At 34.8% G+C, this 21,796-nt stretch overlaps 2 protein-coding genes across 4 annotated transcripts in view; one reads left to right on the top strand and one right to left on the bottom strand.

Annotated features, from left to right (window-relative positions):
- LOC137393461 (leucine zipper putative tumor suppressor 2 homolog) overlaps positions 1-21,796 on the top strand; it is a 43,675-nt gene that overhangs the window by 3,103 nt on the left and 18,776 nt on the right. The window contains exon 1 of one of the 3 annotated variants that reach the window (XM_068080028.1): positions 14,872-14,929. The exons of 1 other annotated variant lie outside the window; for it this stretch is intronic. Coding sequence is in view for 1 of the 2 variants with exons in the window: in XM_068080027.1 (XP_067936128.1) it covers positions 21,144-21,171 (28 nt within the window). In the remaining variant the exon portion in view is untranslated. Of the gene's footprint in view, positions 1-14,871; positions 14,930-21,028; positions 21,172-21,796 lie in introns of those variants that run through there. One more of the 3 variants, XM_068080027.1, reaches the window with a different exon arrangement.
- LOC137393037 (coiled-coil domain-containing protein 70-like) lies at positions 19,118-20,974 on the bottom strand. Its single transcript, XM_068079422.1, has 3 exons — positions 20,905-20,974; positions 19,307-19,577; positions 19,118-19,268 (listed from the first exon to the last, which is right to left on the bottom strand). Exons 1-3 carry the CDS (start codon positions 20,972-20,974, stop codon positions 19,118-19,120), a joined length of 492 nt encoding a protein of 163 aa, XP_067935523.1.

Raw genomic sequence — 21,796 nt, 5'->3', positions numbered from 1 at the left:
CTTTTCTTCCAGTATTAGAAATTGAGTACTTTTATTTATTGGTAAAAGTTTAGGCGGTGTAACAGCGGTTTAACCTCTTTAGCTAACTGCATTAGCTAATGAGGTTAACTTATGATCAATTGCTAAGCCCACTTTATCTGATTGTAAACTTACTGCTTGACATTTTTTCTTCCAGTTGCTTAATTCTTTTTACATCGACCTGTCTTGCAGACATGTGGCAGTCAGAATCCTCATCTAAAATAGTTTACACCAAAGTGCTCATTTGTAAAAAGTCTTTGTTTTGGTGTACATTGACAATTATAGCAACCTTCTAGCTCTAGATCTGTTGATAATATGAAGAGCATTTACTTAAAGAATAGAGAAAGCATAATATTATTATGCTTTATTATTCATCTTGAGGTGTTGACTGATGTTCTAAAAAAAGAATCAAGGAGATTGACCGACCAGAAGCTGAGATATAGCCAGCCAAACACAGGTCTACCAAAAAACCAAAGTGTTTTGGTAATCATCAATATATGACGTATGAAATCGACTTGTGTGTCATTGGTCAATTAAGCCAACTAATGCGCTCTCCTATAACAATCACGGCGTTTTAATTGGTTTAATCCCTGAAAGTATAGAACAATCAAATTGGGCCTAACAATCATCGCTCCTAGAATTCCGAACCAGTCCCTCCGACGTGTAGATTAGTTTTAGCATAAAATAATTACACGCATCTATTATTTCGCAACATTTCGCTATCTTGCTAGTTCAGCTCAGTTTTGTTGTTCTCCTACTTAGCTTCCCTATTCAGACTCATCTTTAGCGTTGTTCAGATTTTTTAACTATAGCTAATAAATAGAATCAATTAAATCAATCATCAATCTTGGTTATCATTTGGAATTTTCTACAAATTATATTAGTTACATCATTTATTCTATACGCAGTTATATTATTATTTTGTATAATATGCATTATGAATATTATATAAATCATAAAAAATAATCATAGATAAGATAATAGATCAATAGAAAAATCAAAGCAAAAGTTATTGTTTTCTTTTCTTATAGCAAGAGCAGCACGGTCAAGTTAGTCTTTTTAAGATTATGGCTGTAGTGAACTTCCAGTCTGTTAATAGTGACGATAATCATGAAAATCAACTGAATGCTGCAGTAGATACACAGTAGAAAAATGATGAAGGAACAAAAAGTCCCATTCCTATTTCTTATTCTAAACAAACTGCAATCGCGGATATCGCATATAGACTATACACGCGCCGTTCGTTGAACAGATGATCTTCGGAGCATATCCGTGGCGATCGAGTTGAAATTTGAAGCACAATAGTCAAAATCTGCTCTTCTGCTTTAAAAAATCATGGCGAGGGGTTGTGGGCAAATGCCTTTACCACACAATGTTTGGATGATTTTCCTGAGAAACCAGAGCTAGTATGTAAATTATTTACTATCGCGAGAAGCGTTTCACATCTCGTAGCCAAAACAATCATTATAAGTAACGGCGGTAAGGGTGCGCAACTCCGGCACATGACCATTAAGTCGATTTTATACGTCACAGTTTTCGGGATTTTCGAAGGGTTTTCCTCTGATTCTTTATTAAGTAGACCTGTGTTTGGCTGTCTATATCTCAGCTTCTAGTGGGTCAATCTTCTTGATTCTTTTTTTAGAACACCAGTCAACACCTCAAGATAACTAATAAAGCATAATAATGTTATGCTTTCTCTATTCTTTAAACAATAACTGTCACGAACAGCTTTCATTGTTTGTTCGTAGGTAAATCAGACGCGATGATTCCAATTTTGATCTCAAATTAAAGATTGCTCCACTAACTTTACAAGACATTTTTGTTTTAGGCTTTTTAAAGCGATTCAATATCAGTGTCGCAATCGACACAAAAAGCCCCGCCCATAAATATGTGACGTAACCTAGCTTTTTAGGGACGGAAGTTGGGGATGTTTAGTCCGATCTAGAATTATAGAGATGGGTGTCTTAAAACCCATTATTCTCTAAATTCAGCCTTCAAAATAATCTCAGTCTTTTCTGAAAGGTAGATAAGCTATTTAACATTGCTTGTAACTTGTTACATGATGTTTAATAGGCTGAATGCCGAGAAAAATGAGGTCAAAAAAGCGCTTTTTGATCACAAGATAACGTTGTTATTGGGGTAAATTGTAAGCTAGGTTATGCCACAAAATTAGCGATATACGCTATATAGCCAACGCTTTCAAAATGACATCATTTTGGAGAAAAAATCCAACTAAATCTCAAAACTGTTTGCATTTTTTTATTGAGACAATAAATATGAAAAATAATGTAACCATAGTGATCAGCATTATAGTGATTGAAATTTGAAATTTGAAATTTCTACTTCGGGGATTGTGGCAGATATTGTTCAAGTCTACACTGAGTATATTAAGCTTTTTTGTTTTGCTATTTATTTGCCCGATCACCATTGTTACTCTTTTTCATTTCGAAGTTTAAAAACAATCTTTACTCTAATAAGAGCCGTGTCCATCCTTTCATCTGCCCATCTGAAGCCAGGGCTGAATCAGGATAAAAGATTACATGACACAGGTCTCGAATTTATGACACTCAGTATGGTAGTCTAACATACTGACACCATTAGATGTCACTATGTTAAACTATACTACGCTATACCTATGCTAATCAACCTCCTTGCAATGTTTTAGAATTATTGCACAGGCAATTGTTATCTGTGCTTTATCGACACACCTTTATTGACACACAATGCAGGTGCTTCAGAATCAGACCGCTCTATCAGTTTGAAACCCTCACGTTCTTAAATATGGAAAATAGTGAAAGAAAAGTCCACACCTTGAAATACTGTTGCTATTGTAGAGTTTTACTCAAAATAAACCTTCAGGTTTAGTGCTTTGCGGTAATTAACCATAGTCCAGTGTCTCACGCATTAAGTGGATACTAGAGATTTACTACCTAACATGAGGCTACATACATGTATATAGATTATACATTTTCCATTTCATCATGGTCACGGACTCTATAATAGAGCAAGACCTGACAATTCCATAAATGGTATTACTTGTATTTGGCATTAGAACTAATTTTTTATCAATTACTGCTAAACAGGCTGCCAGAGATATTTATATGAGATGTGTCAGCAGTTGGTTCTATTCATAGAGATCTGCTGTCAGCAGCCCTTGCTATACATAGAGATCTGCTACTGACAGCTTCAAACATCAAATGCTTTCAACCACAACAAGAACAAAAACAAATATTTGGCATTCGTCTAGCAAATATAAAACCAGATGTTTGGATTGCGACGGCAGTCATGCTTTGACTAATGAGTTTTTAAATGTCAACAACTGTTGCAGCTGTTTATGATTGCTCCTCATTCATTGGCCTCAGTGGTTTGGACAGGAAATGATCAAGTCCGTTTGGGTTACATGCTGTACGCTGCCGTAACTCCCTTCAGCTTGCTGTCTCAATGCCAAACGGCCTTTTTTAATTTAGCGTAAGCTATGCTCTCAGAACATCTGTCTTAATAAATCCTACTTTGTCATTGTGTCTGTCTGTTAGTCCATGTAAACACTGTGTTTCCAGTCTTTTGGCCAATTTTGTCCAAACTTCACGCTCATATGATCCGTGCCTTGCGCCGGGTCGCCAAAAATGTTTGGTTTTAAAAATTCAACTAGCTCCTGAGAACCAGGCGCTTAACCCTTTGAACCCGAATGGCCGGTATGCTGGCATTGCGTAGGGTGTGTTCACATGGCTCTGTTTACAAATGCTGTTTCTAAGTAACAGCTTAAACCAATAAAATTAATTTTTGCACAGCGCGTTAGACCATAAATTTCCCATCCATTCATAACCGTTTTCAAGTATTTTTATTTATTTCGTTCATTACAATAACAAATTTTAATGGAAGGATACCGCAAAAAAATCGATTCCACTCATTCATTGGTAGGTCATAGGACATAGGTGATTGTGATGCAAATGAAGAATTTTTAATGCTAACTATAATTTTCTAGTTTGTTCCAGTTTGTCATGAAATGATGATGAACATGTGCTCATTGAATATGATACTACTGTAAACATTTTAACAAGTTTTTAAAATCATATGAATTCTTACGGTTTTAGACCGAATAACTATGAAACACTCTTTTTGTGTTTGATGACATTTGCTGTGTGTTGCCAGACTTTTTTACTAGTATTTTACCTATTTTACCAAATATCATTGTATTTTGAACACAATTAGACATCTTTTATAAAAGTTTAAAAACTTTGTTTGATTGTACAAATTGCTCAGGGTTACTGACACACATTGACAAGGATGTCCAGGTTCAATGAGCTAAACAACCATGTGCAGGCTATCTGATTGAGAATGAAGGAGATGCCAGGCATTATCCGACTTATTGTTAGTCAATCATAAGCTTGTAGGCGTAAGAGATGATGTTTAGTTGATAAACTCCAGATTGCAGTCTTGTCGTTTTTGTAATCACTTACCTTTTAATGAGTCATTGCTTTTGAAATACTAAAGAACCAGAGCTAAGGCAAGTCTTGAAATTAGTAAGTTTATTTTAATCAGTCTCTTCATATAAATTTAGCACAAACTATTACATACATGTAACTGTAAAATATTTTTAAACTTGTGTTTTGTTCTATGAAACTTACAGTGACCTCTATATATTAATAAAACACATACACGTCAGATTTCTCTCTCATATATATATATATAAAGTTCAAATATAATTTTTCACTTTAAGTTTTTCGACTTAAATCAATACAAATATAATTTTAGTACAGCAACTGCAGCCTTCAATGTTTCTGATATAGTAGATGTTATCACAAAAACTAGGATACATTCATAGATTACAGGCTTATTATATTATTTTTAGTAAAATTGTATTGTGGTACTCATGTGACCTTCAGAGGTCATGTTAATGAGGTTGGTAAAAAATTATGCTCAAGTTGTGCAGACAACTCCAGTATCAGCAATAATTTAACATGAAAACATTAAACATATTCATGAAGATATTAAATATCTTCATGAATATGTATTAAAATTATTAGTATTATTATTATTGTTAGTAATATTAACAAATTTTGTTAATATTACTAACAATAATAATAATACTAATATTAATAATAATAATAGCTAAAGCAAAGCTTAAGAAGCAACATTTTAAGACTGTTTCATGAAAATTCAACACATTTCATTGGTAATTAGTTCAAGACTCTCTGGTGTAGCAAAAAAACTTAGCAGCGGGCCTGACATTCCTAGGATACCTTTTATTCTCATCCTTAAGGTTAGGATAGGTGTTTAAGAGGCTGGTTTTCAGGAGCTAGATGGTGTTTTCAAACCAAATAATTTTGTCAACTGAAAGAGCCTATGCATGGCAAGTTTGGATACAATTGGCCAAAAATGTGGAAATGCATTATAGTTGCCCAGACTAACAGATGTGCGCAGACACAATGAAGTTTATTAATATAGATTATTGCATCTTGTCTTCAGAAACAGCATAAACCATTTTGGTTACTTTCTAGCATTTAAATCCTCTGGGTAAATATACAACAATGAGTATATATATATATATCTCCTTTGGCCATCCTATAGCAGCTATTAATAAGTTTGAACTTGAGGCCACACTCAAAATTAATTGTGAGTTGCCCTACCTTGCTTCAGTAATACCTAAATTGTGAGTAGTTTCTGTCAACTAAACAAAGCAAACATTTGTGAAGTTGATAACTCCTAACTTACAAAATAATTTTTTTTTTAAACTTGAAAATTTTAAATTGAAGGCTTTCAATTTGTTTTTAATTTCATCAAGAGCAGCGAAGATTGACTGTCAAGCCATTATTTTATTTATATATTTATTTTGTATTTTTGTGTTTTGTATTTTTGTATTCTGTAGTATTTTGTATTTATTTATATATTTATTTTGTATTTCAAATATGATGTTTAAAGCATATGCTAGAAGCTGTAAGTGCAGATATAGCACACGCTGCCGTGCTGCCTTTTTCACACACTCATATGTAGCCTTAATTATATTAGTTGTATTCACTGCTTGTCTCTTGATATTGCTTCAGAACCTATAAACTTAAACGCATTGTATGTATTTTAGTAGAGCTTCAATGTTTAGGAGTTATTTGCTCGTGTATCCATTGTCATGCTTTTTACACTTTGTCGATTTGGATGAATCTTCTTTTGATAGCTTAGCTTTACTATTTGTGATTTCTAGTGCCATGTACAGCTGCTCATTTTATATTAGTAGTCACCTTCTTGCCCTTGCTGCCCTGCTGTCGATGGTATTGTGACCTGCTACGGTAGACTTCATAACAATTCTTTTAACTTCACTCCAAATCTCAGGCTGGCATGAGATTTGAAATGCAGACTATTCTATTTGCTAAGAATAAGAAATAGTTAAACAGTAAAGGCTAAAACTTGATTTTTCTAATAAGTTTATAAATACAAAAGCAGTAATGCTAGTGCCATATTACAATATTATTTACCAAAAATGGGTATATTGGATTGCTTTCTAAGACCAAACCGTGTTGGCAGAAAATATTCGAGTCGCTGACCATGTAAAGCATATGAGGGTTCCTACAATATTTGCTAGTAGCACTTTCTGATTGAGCGGCTTATAAAGCAAATGAAAGGTCATGGCCAAATATCTCAATATTATCGGAGTAGTTCACACTTGGTTACTTCTGCTTAACATGGGTTGGCAATGTACTCTTTATTCATACTAGTACGATAGCAGTATTATGCGCTGTGAGTAATAGGCGTGTGTAATAAGTATGCACACAATTATCGTTAAATGAAGAAAGGTGTTCGAGTGCAGCAGTGGTAGAACACTTCGCTTCGAACCGGAATATCCGAGTTCAATTCCTGAGCAGTGCAATCTTTTTTTTTTAACTTTCTTAGCCTGGCTTCGAGCAGACAAACAGACAGACAGAGTGACCAAGTCTGACGGATGTCTGACTCTTATTATAGTAAAGATTTTTAAACCTTGAATTTTTTTAAACAAAATGTACTGTTTTAATTTTACCGGTGTTTGCCTATAATATGTGGCAATTAGAGAAATTTCTTTGTTTAAAAATGTGGCAAATAGTAGCAGTGAATGTTATATTATTTCGATATATCTAGATCTACAGCATTTATAAGTAATCTACTTTGTGGCATGTTCTTGGATGAGCTACCTAGCCGATTTACAATTGCGCATCTTCATAATCTTAAATTCCTCAGCCCTTTTGATCGTGCATGTCAAGCAATGTTTTTAGCCAATAGAATCTATGATATAGGTCGAACTGTTCAGCACTATCTCTAAGTCTTATATAAGCTCCTTGCAAATAAGATAAGCCGTGAGCATGTGATATAATCTACGACTTACAATCCTGACAGTCGCAGACTATTGACAAACGTAACAGCTTATCCTAATCTGACACCTCGAGCCTATCATTCCTGGCTCTATAGAGAAGCCAAGCTCGATTTTATAGAACTTCTTTACTAGAAGACACCTTTAATATGAATGCTCAGTAAATACAACTATTAGATGCAACACAGTGCGTACATTAGAAGTTAGCAATGCTCTGTATGCTGTTATGTTAACTTTTTCAATGGGAGAAACTAAAATGGCCCATTCTGTTTTAATAAAGTTACAGCTATTCCAGTACAAACTTCAAAAACACATAATCTGCCGTTGTTAAAATATTTAGAGCTACTTTGCTGTTTTTAACAAATTTATAACAAATACATAAAATTGATTGTTGCTCATATTTGAAGCCTCCATACAATATATGCAATTGTATCATTTTTTTCAACAAATTATCTTTCTCTCCTAACTCTCTTGCTCTTGGTTATTTGCCCCAACATTTTTGTTTTGGCCACATTTGTGAGTCACAAATTTGGTCAAACTAGTTCCTTAACAGTCTCGTGTGCCATGAATGATCATCAGGTATGCAGATAAAGCTCAGGGACTAACTATGTGCCCAACTATTCTAATAAGTTGGAAGGTGAACGGTTCGCTTCAGTATTACAGTATCGAGCTGCTAAGCTAAATTTATTATGTTCAAATACCATACAAAGCAATCTTTTACCCTGACTGCTGACCATGGCTTCAGACAGGCAGACGAATGGATAAACAGAAATGGCTCACATTACAACAAAAATTGTGAAAATGGTATCCTTCCGCCTTAACCCTTTGAACCCTGGCCGTTCTTGTCAATACGTGTCAGCAACCCTGGGCAATTTAATTGTGCAACGATCCGAAGTTTTTAAACTTTTATTAAATTAATCTAAATGTGCTCATAATACAATGATATTTGGTAAAACACTAGTAAAAAATTTGGGCAACCGACAGCAAATGTCATCAACAAAAAAACAGTGCTTCACCATTATTCGGATTAAAACTATAAAAGTTCGTACGATTTTAAAAACTCGTAAAAACATTTACAGTAGAATCATATTTATTGAGCACATGTTCATCAGCATTTCATGACTTAACATATACTGGAAAATTATAGTTAGTATCATAAAATTCTTTATTTGCATCACAATCATTTATGACTTACTAACGAACGAGTCATATGGATTTTTTCGCGATAGACTATAGTTCTAATAAAATTTATTATTGTAACGAAGGAAGTAGAGGAAGATATTTGAAAACTGTTACCAATGGAAGTGAAATTTCTGGTCTAACATTCCGTGCAAGAATTAATTTGATTAGTTTACGCTGTTACTTTGAAACAGCTTTTGTAAACACAGCCATGTGAGTGCCGGAATTCTGGCTGTTAGGGTCTAAAGGGTTAATAGTGAAAGGTTTTTCAAGTCCTATTTTAAAATTCAACATCACCTTTTTTCTGTCTTTGTTATTCATCACAAACTAAATCCTAAATTTAACTAAATCCTAAATTTAACTCAGTGTTACTTGTTATTCAACCCAGAAAATAACTATATTATCCTAAACGACAACCATAAGTTACATACTTTCAATGTCAGCATACTTGATAATGTTGTTTCTTCAACATTTAATTAATACTTTATACTTAGCCTATTGTAAAGTATTATCATGATCATTTTTAGAAAGTGAACAGTTTGCATTTTAAATATATTTTCTATTTGTGGATTTGCCCTTTTCCAAGTTCTGCTATCTGCGAGAGTATATCTGTAGAACATCCTTACGGAAAGAGTTTTATTCCAGTTGAGATTCAATATGCATATATCAAATATAAAAAAATGTAGTTTCAGTACTTTGTTTGTTAAAAAAATGTTTCCATCCATATGTAACATTTTAACAATATTTGACAGTTTAAGCACTTTTCTGCTTGAAATCAAAAGATAATTTTCTTAAAAATTTTAATAGATTATTTAGAAGACCTCCTTGTTGTGTAGTTGCTAGGAAACAAGATCAATAAGGATTATAGAGATATGCTCTATACATGTAATATTTGAACTGTTTCTTGTCAAATGATTAAAATTAAAATACAGAAAACTGAGATTGTTTCTTTGTTTTACAAATTATACTGACTAGTAAGCAGTGAAGTCTCTAATTCAAGATTTACATTTTTAAATATAAATATAAAAGCAAAATTTTAGAATTTTTTTTCGTGTGAAAGCGCTTCTTTACCGGTTTTAGTACAGCAAGCATTAACGAAGCTATCATGAAAATGTCATGCTGTAATCTGACTTTACCAAAACACACTCTAAGATTTAAGAGTGCCATGTTGAAAATAAAGAAAGTATCCCATAAGGACAGCAATAACATTTGGCTTGAAGAAAGAGAGGTGTGTCTTTATGAAGAAATTTATGATGGCTTCTAATCATTTAAAACTGATAAGCACATGCGGTTAGCAATTATCCTGCTAAAACTACAACAATAACTGACATAATAACTATCTGAAGTGCGGTATTATTTGGGCTGGAATTAAACCAGTTTCCTGCTTCCATATTTGTCAAAGCCTAAAAAGGCAAAAAGCTCAATGCTGGGGACTTCAACCCTCTTAGATCCTTTTTAGAAGGTCTATATTCAGGTTGAATAATAGCAAAAATAAACTAGATTGCAAATTTGTTACTTTTATGTCCAACACTATAAATGTTTCTCCTTAAACTACAAGCTAAGGATGATATATGATCTATTAAACCAGATATTGTTTTGGTGTTTCCGTTAAAGCAAGTTCTAGCCTGCTGTCTCGATGTCTGTGTTGTTTCGGCCTAGTAAAAAACTGTTCACAATTGAGAGAAAATGATGACTTACTAAAAAATAAAAAGAACTGGTGTGTGTTAAGCTATGCAAGCATCACCATTCACAACAAAATTCAACACAGTAAAACACCAAATGCAAAATTCATTTTCTCAAAACTTCTTTTGCCATGATCCACATGGTTGTGGCCAATATAGTAAGACATAAGCTTTTGGACTGTCTAAGTGAGTAAACTTTGTTTTACTATGTTTTTAATATATTTTTCTGTTATTATTTGCTTAAACAAAGTCTGGGCATTCAAGTCATTCGTCCTTAGGCTTCTATGCCCTCTTTGTACCGGCCAGTTGCACACTCACATAGAATAATGAACTTTCATGTTTCGTTGGTCAGCATGTTAAACAAATAAAAGGAAAAAAAGAAAACGTACTCTCTTGACTATACCTTACCAAAGCACAATTTTATTATTGTGTCTTGTCAGAGTAAACAAAGCACAATAATAAAATTATCCCAATTATTAGGAGTTGTTGTCCCGATATGAATTACAAAAATTCACATGATTAGAGTTGAGCTATAATAACTGTTAATAAATAGGTTTATTTAATTTCATATCTTAGTGTTTAAAGATATTATGAATGAAATTCTCAATTGATTGCAAGTTGTTTATCCTTTTTATAATTATCAGCTATCAGCCATTGTGTTTTTATTTTAATTCTTGACATCTTGACTTAGCAATAGGGGAAAGTTAGTAGACCATGCTAAGCTATCTCAAGTCTTCCATGAAGATGATGGGTACACAGGCTGGTGTTTTAGGGTAATTGTGTTCATCAAAGAGTATTATGCAAATGAATTGGGCTATTGTATGCAGAGAAAGCATACTAATGTTTTCTTATGATATTTCTATATTAAATTGTTACTTTTCAATAATATTTTCTGCTATATTAGCCAATGAGGTTGAGCGCTGTAGACTATTTTCAATAGTGGCTTTTTGAGTCTCAATAATGGACAAAAATTATTATCAAAAAGGCCAATAGCTTTCCAAAAATGCAACAAAAATGTCACAAAAAGAATTAGTCAATGAGAGGCAAGCGATGCATAGAGATGGAATGAGACAGGTTTTCTAAGTTCGAGACTCGAGACCCTGTCTTGTAAAAATTTGAGACACGACACCGTAAAATAATGAGCATTTGGTGATAATTTCACTACACAAGGACTAGCGCACTTGATATATGAAATTGATAAACCTCTTTTTAAATTGAATTTTCTCCTGGTGTAAACGATTTAAATACAACATTTTATAGCAATATGCATTTATTTTTTGTAAACAAAAGTGACACAAACTGCTCTAAAATTGTGAAGTTATATATTTTAAAGAATTTTGAGCTTGATTGATAGTAATTATTATAAACATATTGCTTTGTACATTTATATTTCTACCATCTATTGAATAGGTCTTACTTTATTTCCTGCAACTTTATTTTTCATCTTCTGCAGCTATGTTTTTACAGCCGTGCGCAGGCGCTTAAGTTCTACTTCCTGTCTCGAGTTTGGCAATAGTTAGGTCGAGACGAGATCAATCCGGGACGAAACATGTTGATACTCGAGGTGTCTCGTGTCTCGTTCCACTTCTAGCAATGCATAAAACCTTTAAACAGACATCACGCATTACCATCAAGGACATTTTAATGATCTCATCGGCGCCTGTGTTGATAAAACATTTCGGCATGTGTTATCAGCCCCTCACACATTTAAGGTTTGTCATAAATTCGTTATTACTTTGGTCTAATGGTCTGTTTAACTTTCAACGACCACAAGCCTAGTTTTTTATGCCTTTAATAAGAAGCTCAATTTGATGACATGAGACAGTTTTTTCAAGACTCAAGTCAGGATCCTTCTATTAGATCCTGGTAAGGTTCTGATCAGGATCCAGACTGGAAGGCAAGTTCTGGACTAGTAGGGTGTTAAACTTATAATGACATGAGTGATCAATCATCACAGGCATTCATTTGGTAACCAGTCATAATGTCATGTTGCTATTGATGGTTCTCAATAAACTTTGAGCATTACTCATCTGGTATTATCTCTAATTGACAGAATAGTCTGCAGAATTTGCATGGATGGAGGGAAATATCTTGACTGACAATGCGCTATTCTTGCTCACTTTACCTGTCTAGTCTGTACTTTGTTTGGTAAAGCGTGCAGCGATGTGGCTTAACGATTTATTGTGTAGACAAGTAGAATGGTCAAGGGAATCTTGGACTAGTAGGGTTAAAGGTCACAAAATCTACCCTAGGACACTTATATTTCGCTAGTATTTAGTTTCGTGAGTAGCATACCGAGTAAAATTTCTCTGCAACTTAATTTCGCAGCTCTGATGAGTGCGAAAATATAGTGATGTGAAAATAAATGCAGCGGAACAAACATAATTAGATTCCTCAGGTTCAGTTTACCGATAAGAAAAAATTTCAATTTGGGACTAGTTATTAATTGCAAACTGCAGGTAGAATGGTGTAGGTGAGATTGATAATGCAATTTGATCGCTTGCTGCCATTTGTTACTTGGACTATCAATGAACAAAGCTATTTAACTTCGCGTTTTCGCTCGTTTGTTATGATAGTTTAGTTTCTCGCATGAAATTTTCGCGAGAGGATGACTCCGCGAAAACGCGAAAGTTAGATGAGGCGAATACATAAGTGTCCTAGGGTATGCTGGGATTTTTAACCAGTTTATCAATTGCCAACACTAATGCTGACTCCAAAGTCTTTTGTCTAGCTGTTCACCGCAGTATCTAAAAAGTTAGCGGTGATAGTAACATTTGTGCAAATACCTATTTTGCCTCGTTTTCGCTAAAAGAAAGAAGTATAAAATGAATCTATCGCGTGAATCTCACAAGTAAATCACAACTAAAAACTGACATGAATAAGCAAATAACACAAAACTACTGTAAAACCTCTATATAAGCGTCACCTTTATGTGATTCCCCATATCTAATACAACACCACCTCTAATAGAGCGCCGCTATAAAAAAAGGGTTGAAAAACACAGGGCCACCCTTTAATTAAACACCACCTCTATTTTCCAACCACTTTGAAATATTTTGGTACGAACCAATAATAAAAAGTAGAAAGTATCCACAAAAGGGGACTAATAATGACTCAGTTATGTCAATAGTAATTAATTCTTTTGTTGTTGCTGCAGTGGCTGCCATGATTTTAGTGACGGCGTACCAGAAAACATCAATCGTCACAGTCATGAAAACTACAATCTGATTCGAAGTCACCAAGGTCAAGTCATATCCATTGTTTTCAGATTCGGCCAAAATGTGGTTAAAAATCTTCCCTGACGACTTTAAAGCGTTTTGATGAACGATGAGAATACTCTTGAATAACACCGTTTGACTTAATAGCAGCCATGGTTATGATGTAGTCTACCTTTACAATTTCAAAAACGTTTTTAAAACTTGAAAATGTTATGCCCGTTTTCTAACTCCAAAGCTTTACGGTTTTTTGTTTGAAACTTTGCAAGCAACACCATCAGAATTATTAATAACTGTATCTGGCTAATCAATGTAATCAGAGTAGTTCCTTGTTTAACTTGGTCTGATACATTAACATACATAAAAAACGGTTTAGCAAAAGTGCTAAGGTCAATAGCATGCTAGTGTCGATCCGCGACATTAGCATTGCTTTGCCTGTAAAAGGGTTAAATTTATCTTCTTAAAATTCTGATGAGCTAGTCAAAAATACAGCAACACCCTCTTTTTGAACGTCACCTCTAATAAAACGCCAATGTAAGGGAAGGGTTGACAATTGATCGCCATGGCCATAGACCTATTAACTATACTAATAGTTAATAGGTCTATGGCCATAGCGCTCAAATAGAGGTTTTACAGTAATTTCATCATCCAATTACAGATGCATAATTTATGCAGGCCAATGGTAAGGGCTGCCATAATTTAGTACGAGCGGCATGTCAAGTTTCAGTAGAAATACATGTTGAACAGCACTTTTACTCACCGGATATCGACAATTTTCAGTTTTTGGTGATCATCAAAAATTCTTTCAAAGCATTTGTTGTCTTGTTAACCAATGACATGTCAACAAAATAATGGCATTTAAAAACAAAAATGGACATGCCTGCCGTGGCGTCGATCTCATTACGACTGATGCCAAGCAGACCAGTAGCTTTTTCATTTTTGTACCTGGAGCCACTCCTACATTGATTTGCCCATCTACACAGCATATTAACTCTGAATCTATCAAGGAGAAATCAGCTTCAGCTACTGTTCCTTCATAGAATATTTACACAGCAATTAATCAATCACTCACCCTGCTACAGTCCAATTGCATCCAGCAAATTAACCAACTGGCAGTATATTCTTTAACAAAAGCAAGCATTTGGCCTTACAACATTTAACACTGGTAGTATTAGTCATTCTCAATATCCGGCCATTTCAGATCAATAATCATTAATCACTACACAATTATGCAATTTGACTTCAAAGGCATGACAATGGGATATTATCAGAGAAATATGTGATACTTCAGTGGGTGGCCTATTAGCTTGAGCACAGGTGCTGTTCATTCCGTTGACTGATTCATTAGCCTTGTGTGCGTTTGACTAAAGCGTTCACATCTAGTCTCAACCCAGTAGATCTACTTGATCCTAGTTCATACTTTAGGAAATACTTTGTCATTTCTTGTGGTGAGAGTTTAGGATCGACTCCTGGGAACTTACATCTACTTCTGATGGTTTAGAAGGGTGAGTTTGACTTGATAGATGACTAGTGTGTTAGATATTCATTCCTAGTATATGTAGGTAAGGAAAGGGTCCTTCTTTAGATGTATTTAAAATATTGAAAGATAGTCTGCAATTATCATTGCATATTAGAAGATAATTAGGTTTTACAGACATTTAAATGTTAGCTTAATATTAAAATTTACTGTATTAATGCTTACAACCCTCGTTTTTACAACTCCCTCTTTTATATGGTTTTTTGTAGCTATCTTTTATAACTATATTTTATACAAGTTGGACAAGTAAATTGATCAGAAAAAGATACACCATAGATATTTAGAAAGAACATTCTAGTACAAAAGGGCTAAATATAAGGTGAATAATTATTCTTCCAAAGTGCTAACAACTCCATCAGAAACATCTAATCGTTTTCCTAAAAGTGTTAGGCTTGAAAATTAATAATGTAATATTAAATTAATTAATAAATTTAATTAATTAGTAAAAATAATATATTTGATAAGGCTGTTTCATGGCAACATGGAACAGCCTTATCTATTCAAATAAATATATTATTCAGATAAAAACTATTTTATCCAGATAAACTTTTTAGGGGTTATCTACAGCTCGCTATCCAGGTAACTGACCAGAGATTGAAACTGTCATGCTAAGAAGATAATAGGTGCAGTGAAACAGACAGTTTCTCTGTTCGCAGAGAGGTTTGTCATAGATTGATGGCTTTAATTAATACAGCGATAGCTTTGTGAAATGGACTCTTCCCAGTCATTATACGCTTAGAGATTATCGCCGAATTTACTCGAGCTCTCTGTAAACTGATCAGCTGCTTCCATCACTTGGTATTGTGCCTGCTAAAGAGGTATTCCAGAGTTTGTGCCAATTATGGTAGTGACAACAGTGCACCGTGGTAGCATTATTTTAGACATATATTCAACTTATACAGATGTGTGGCCGATATTTTGAGTAAGGCTTCAGTGTTATATTGCGCCAATTTGAACAGTTTTTGAAAGATTTTATTAGTAATAAACACTTTTAATTAATATAATGCTTCTATCGCTGTGTGAGCAGCCTTGACCAGTTTTGTTAAAGATAAGTGTTCCATTATTTTTCTTCTGCACTCTAACAAACTGTACTTAAAACAAGATAACTAGAGGGTCGATGCTATAGATGAGCTGGCTAGAAGTGATGCTCGTTGTCATCCTAATCACGAACAAGTGATAATACCAGAGGGAAATATAACACATGAGAGCTACCTACTAAAATCCGTTGTTAGAATACATCATAAAAAATTTAAAACATACGTTGTATGCATTTCAGTTTGACAGCTTGGAGGCCAAAACACACGGCTCAAACAAGAGAATGTTTTGTGCATTGCAGGTAAAAACTATGATGAGCTCAAACAAGAGAATGTTTTGTGCATTGCAGGTAAAAAATGTGATGATGTAATGTGTTACTAGTAGCATTAGAAATCTTACTAAAATGGTGTTTATAGCGGTTATTGTGTGTCGGCAAATTAGGAGTTGTCTACAACTCAAAGTAGCCCAACTCGAGCAAAATCATCTCCACTGCGATTTTTGAATTAGTTTCAACCTAGCTTTGTTACTGATGAATAAAGCTTTAACTGTTTTACAAAAGCTACCGCGAGAGCTAAAGAGAATTAATGAGGAATATTTATAATAAAGTTAAATCAGTGGCTATAAAAAACCAATAATAACTATGGAAACAGTTCACTTTAAACAGGATAACCGATATTTTAAATACTAGTGATTATTTTTACTAACATGACTGCACTTTTTGCTGCCACGAGCCAGCATGACAAAGCCTCATTGCATCATAAAAAACATAGATTACAGCGAGTTAATGTAATACATGAAAGTCTTAGGATCACAAAGTAGATGACAGCTTTTAACAGATGACAGTCGATGAAGCAGAGCCATAAAGCACTACATGGAGTTACAAACATGACAGAGATGTTGGATGCTGAGGATGGACTGAGGTCTTTAGAAATTTTGTGTGATAGGGAGGTAACCTGATAGCTTTCTAAGGATAATTGACCTATTCAATAGCTGAAGAATCTTTCCAAAAATAAATCAAGAATCCATTAACGTTTTAGTTACTAACAAAGGCTGCCTGTCTTCTGTCAGTAACTCCTTGTTCTAGTGTATGTTTAGACTACTCCTCTAAAACGTGTATTCTTGGGCTATATGACCTTTTTAAGGTCATTACCAAAATGATTCTCACATCTACAGAACTCATGGTTAACAGCATTAACTGCACTTATTCTATATTTTGAAAGTTTAAACAAAGAATGCTGGTTGCAGCCTATGGCCTATGGCAACCATATGGCCCATGGAAACCAGCTAAGCTTGTCCGCTAACACAGGAGTTGTCACACTTATAGTATTCATGGAAGAATTGGGATACAAATTTAAAAGTCATGATAACTTAGAAGTCATGATGGATGGAAAGATCAGTAAATGATAACCATAAACCAAAATCATGGCAGCAGGGATTGATAAATGTTGAGTCTAAATAATTGGCAATATATAGTTAAATATGAATTTAAAGATGGATTCTGTAAGAAAATAGTTTGATTAGAAAAATTTGGCCTTGAAACATGATTTCACAAAATGTCTAAGAGTATGGTAGTGCTGTAATACAAGTAATATGACTATTGGGTAACAAGTTTTTTCATAAGTGATGAAATTAATGAGTAATGAGGTTTCAGTTATTACATTAACTTTGTTCAAAACAGCTTCACTCGCTGCCACAGAGATTTCTAACAAAGTGGCTCTTAAGAAAGCCATGAACCAACAGCCATGAACCAACTGTCATGAACCAACTGCCATGAACCAACTGCCAAATATCGGAGTTTCATGAGATAAATCAATGACCGAGCTAATTTTGTTCATGAGCTAAGCGTTGAGTGTTATCTATATTTCCTTTGAAGTTTTTGCTAATTTTAATACTTTGTTGTCATCCTTCTCGGCAGCCTTCTCGGCAGCCGTAGTGAATTAGTTTTACGAAGCTTGTTATTTGAACTCTAGTTCCTGGTCAGCTACACAATATAACACAATTCACTATTTTTTGTTTTTGTTTTTTATCTCATGGCCTAATTTGTTTAAAATGACATTTACTAGTGATAGTAAAGTTCATACCTATTCAATAATCAACTCATAGTATTCTATAAGACTGGCAATATCGATGCTACAGCAAATCCATCGCTAGGGTCATCCATCATTGTTGGGTCATGGAACTTTCCTCATATTTAATCTGATTCATTGTTGTTTTTCATTCCTAGTATTGCTTCCGCTTGGATCACTGTTCCTCATTCAGCTCTAAAAATACCAGACAATTAACTAGCACTTGACATGATGGGTGGTTTAACTGATAATTCTATGAATTATTTGCTGTAAAACGCTAACTTCAAACTAAAACTCGCAGAATTCTGCACTTTGAAGGAATGATAGTGACTTGACCTTGACATGAACTGTGACTTTGTTGTTCATTTATTATTTATCTAGAGCAATATTTCTAGTAAAAACTGTTTAAAAGTAATTTAAAATACGCAGACATTTCAGAGTAGTAACATTATGGAGTGGTAACTCTATGGAGTGGTAACCCTATGGACTGGTAACTCTATGGAGTGGTAACTCTAATGAGTGGTAACTTTATGGAGTGGTAACCCTATGGAGTGGTAACTCTATGGAGTGGTAACTCTATGGAGTGGTAACTCTAATGTGTGGTAATTCTATGGAGTGGTAACTCTATAGAGTGCTATGTTATAGATAGTTGAATGAATAGCAAAAATTTAGAATGGTATCAATGCTTCTTTACAAAAAATATAATTATCAGCTCTTTAAGAAAACCATTTGCGTTAAACACCATTAGATTTGAGGTTATTTTTACTGGCTCTTGTCTTGAAGAGCCTTTTTTATAACTTCTCTTAATATGGGAGTACACGTAGATTAGGCCTACTCCTGCAGTAGGCCTACTCTACGTGTAGGTTTTTGGTGTAGGTCCTACACTAAAAAACTTATTTTGGCTAAAAAAAGCATAAAAAGCTGAAACTTTGCACACTGTTTGCAAGATAAGTACTTACTAGTCACACAAAAAATCATTGTGTTTGATGCAGCAGTTTTTAAGATATAGCCATTTATAAATTTCTGTAGCGCTTGACAAATTTTGATTTTGTGACTCAGCTCCCCCACCATAATGCTTGTCTCCCCCACCATAATGCTTGTCTCCCCCACCATAATGCTTGTCTCCCCCACCATAATGCTTGTCTCCCCCACCATAATGCTTGTCTCCCCCACCATAATGCTTGTCTCCCCCACCATAATGCTTGTCTCCCCCACCATAATGCTTGTCTCCTCCACCATAATGCTTGTCTCCCCACCATAATGCTTGTCTCCCCCACCATAATGCTTGTCTCTCCCACCATAATGCTTGTCTCCCCCACCATAATGCTTGTCTCCCCCACCATAATGCTTGTCTCCCCCACCATAATGCTTGTCTCCCCCACCATAATGCTTGTCTCCCCCACCATAATGCTTGTCTCCCCCACCATAATGCTTGTCTCCCCCACCATAATGCTTGTCTCCCCCACCATAATGCTTGTCTCCCCCACCATAATGCTTGTCTCCCCCACCATAATGCTTGTTATTAGTGTCAAATTGAAGCTCAGAATGTGCTTTTAGAAGCTTCCCGTTGTAAAGAGCAACACTTTCACAGAAATTGAGATAGCTATTTAGATTCTATGTGAAACAATCATTTTTAGGTTTAGACAAAACTAGAAATTCAAGTCATTTTGGCTGCCTACTCTGCTCCCACCCTTCTAGGGCTTGCTCTGTTTGCATGCTGTGATAAAAGCTCAATTAGAGGTAATTTGTTTATAGCGTCATAAATATATAATGATAGACAGTGTGTATCTGGTATCATTCATTTTGGTCTCCCTTCCATTTACAATTAGTCACGGCATCACGGCATCACGCTTGACCTGAATACTACAGCCCTGTAATTCTGCCTCTAAATCCGTCCAACTAATTGGTCAACCCACCTCTAGTTTATTAAGTTATGTAATACTTAGAAAGCATCAGACCACACATTTTGAAATAGATTATCTGGTTCATCTATTGCATTATCTGTTGCCCTAGTTGTGTCAGTCTTTATCGTATTTCTTGCAACACTTTTTACTGCAACTAAGCTGTGAGCTGAACTAAAATAATTGCCGAGGAATTTAAAATACTTTGTTAAAAATATACCAGCAAAAAACCAAATAATTTACTTGCAGTGTCATTAGTTCACCGCTCACATTTTTAGACGCTATTATCTAGATAAAGCATGAATAATGGAGTTGTGTGCACTGCTGAAGATCATGTTTGGCATGCGCTTATAATAATGACACTAGTGGCATTGCATTTCTACTAAATATTCTTTTAATTTCACCAGAACTTGCATTTTGAAAATGCTTACACCAAGGTTTGCTTTTTGCAATTAGTAAGGAGACATCGAAGTCAAGTTTAATTATCCGGATAATAAAATCTTGTTTTCCTATAACATTTTTAGTTTCTTAAAACTCAAGTGTCTATATATAGAGACGCCATAAAAAATACTGGTGGTTTGGAAATCTAAAACAATTGTTGAACGTCCTGCTGTAGCTCTGTGGAGCACGAAGTTGAGCTTATCAACTCACTTTGACTCGCATGTGATTGTAACAAACTCTATGATGATTGGCTAAACACGCTGTAAGAATCCTGACAGCATAACTCTATGATTTATGGCTATTTCTGCATTTGTAAACTGTAAATAACCATCATCATTACTGTAGCGTAATGAAATGGCATCTAAACACAGCGATATGATGGAAATAATTACAGGTTTCTTTGTGCTTTAAGGGTGGTGAAATGAAGCCCAATAAATAGCGATCGTGAGGTTAAGAGAACTGGTTAGGATCCCTGTTGAGTGGGTAATTAGAAGGCAGACAGCGAGGAGAGTCCTTTTCCCTTTCAACGGTTGAATGAGCTTGGATAGGGCGGCTACGCCTCCTTCCCATGATTAATTGATATTCTGAGCTAACTTTCCTTCCTCTGCCCATTGTGCACTTGTCATGAGAATACCCTAGCCGTCTGCTGGATTAGCTCCTAGGCCTGAGTTGCTCGTCTAACTATTGCACTGATCAGATGAGCTCTAGAGTGTCGCATCGCAAACTAGAGGCATAAAACATGGACTATTCAAAAATACTCGGCATCGGTAAGGTCGTACTCTAGCTTCTTTCGAGTAGCTCACCTCCTGAAAGATAGCGAGGATCTCAAAGTTTACTTGTCAGACAGTCCTCTCTTAATTTGTCTGCTGCTATGAGTTTTATCTCTCTGAATTCTGATCTCTGTTTGCTTCATATCTTCAGTCTTATAAGCTGTCAATTATCTCAGAAAGCAAGACATTTTAGGCTGATTACTTTGTATTTAAAACACCATCCATGGATATTATGTAGCTGTGATAAAATGACTATGAATTAATCTGCTATTGCTGCTCATTAGAAATATCATAGTAAATGATTAGATATAATTGCAACAAACAAGCGCAATCAGCTCGTACGCTAAACGCGAAGCGCTTCTCCGCCGCTGCACGATTCAAATCTCATCTAGACCTTGCATCTGTTCAAACTTGCAGAGCTTGACTTTCTAAACTGCTTTTCACAAAACTCACCTTGTATTCAATATTGACACGCGTAACCATGTTTGGATTATTTAGTTTGCTGTATTTTTACTATTCTGTAAGGTAATACCTTTGAAACCTTTTGAGTTGTAGGGAAGCTGTCATAAATTTATCAATTCATTGTTAGGCTCTCAGATTATCCGGTATGTCTAATACAATG

Source organism: Watersipora subatra, chromosome 4 (genome assembly GCF_963576615.1).
Source record: "Watersipora subatra chromosome 4, tzWatSuba1.1, whole genome shotgun sequence".
In the NCBI taxonomy this organism is placed as follows: Eukaryota; Metazoa; Bryozoa; class Gymnolaemata; order Cheilostomatida; family Watersiporidae; genus Watersipora; species Watersipora subatra.
The sequence above is the reverse complement of the archived record's forward strand: the minus strand, read 5'-3'. Positions and strand labels throughout refer to the sequence as shown.

What these genes read in the sequence shown, in the direction of transcription:
- LOC137393037 (XM_068079422.1), bottom strand. Translation starts at nt 20,974, where the DNA reads ATGGGAAGGAGGCGTAGCCGCCCTATCCAAGCTCATTCAACCGTTGAA. An exon ending in GGAAAAGGACTCTCCTCGCT is followed by an intron (nt 19,578 to 20,904) that starts GTCTGCCTTCTA and finishes ACTAATAACAAG; the next exon opens with CATTATGGTGGGGGAGACAA. An exon ending in GCATTATGGTGGGGAGACAA is followed by an intron (nt 19,269 to 19,306) that starts GCATTATGGTGG and finishes ATGGTGGGGGAG; the next exon opens with ACAAGCATTATGGTGGGGGA.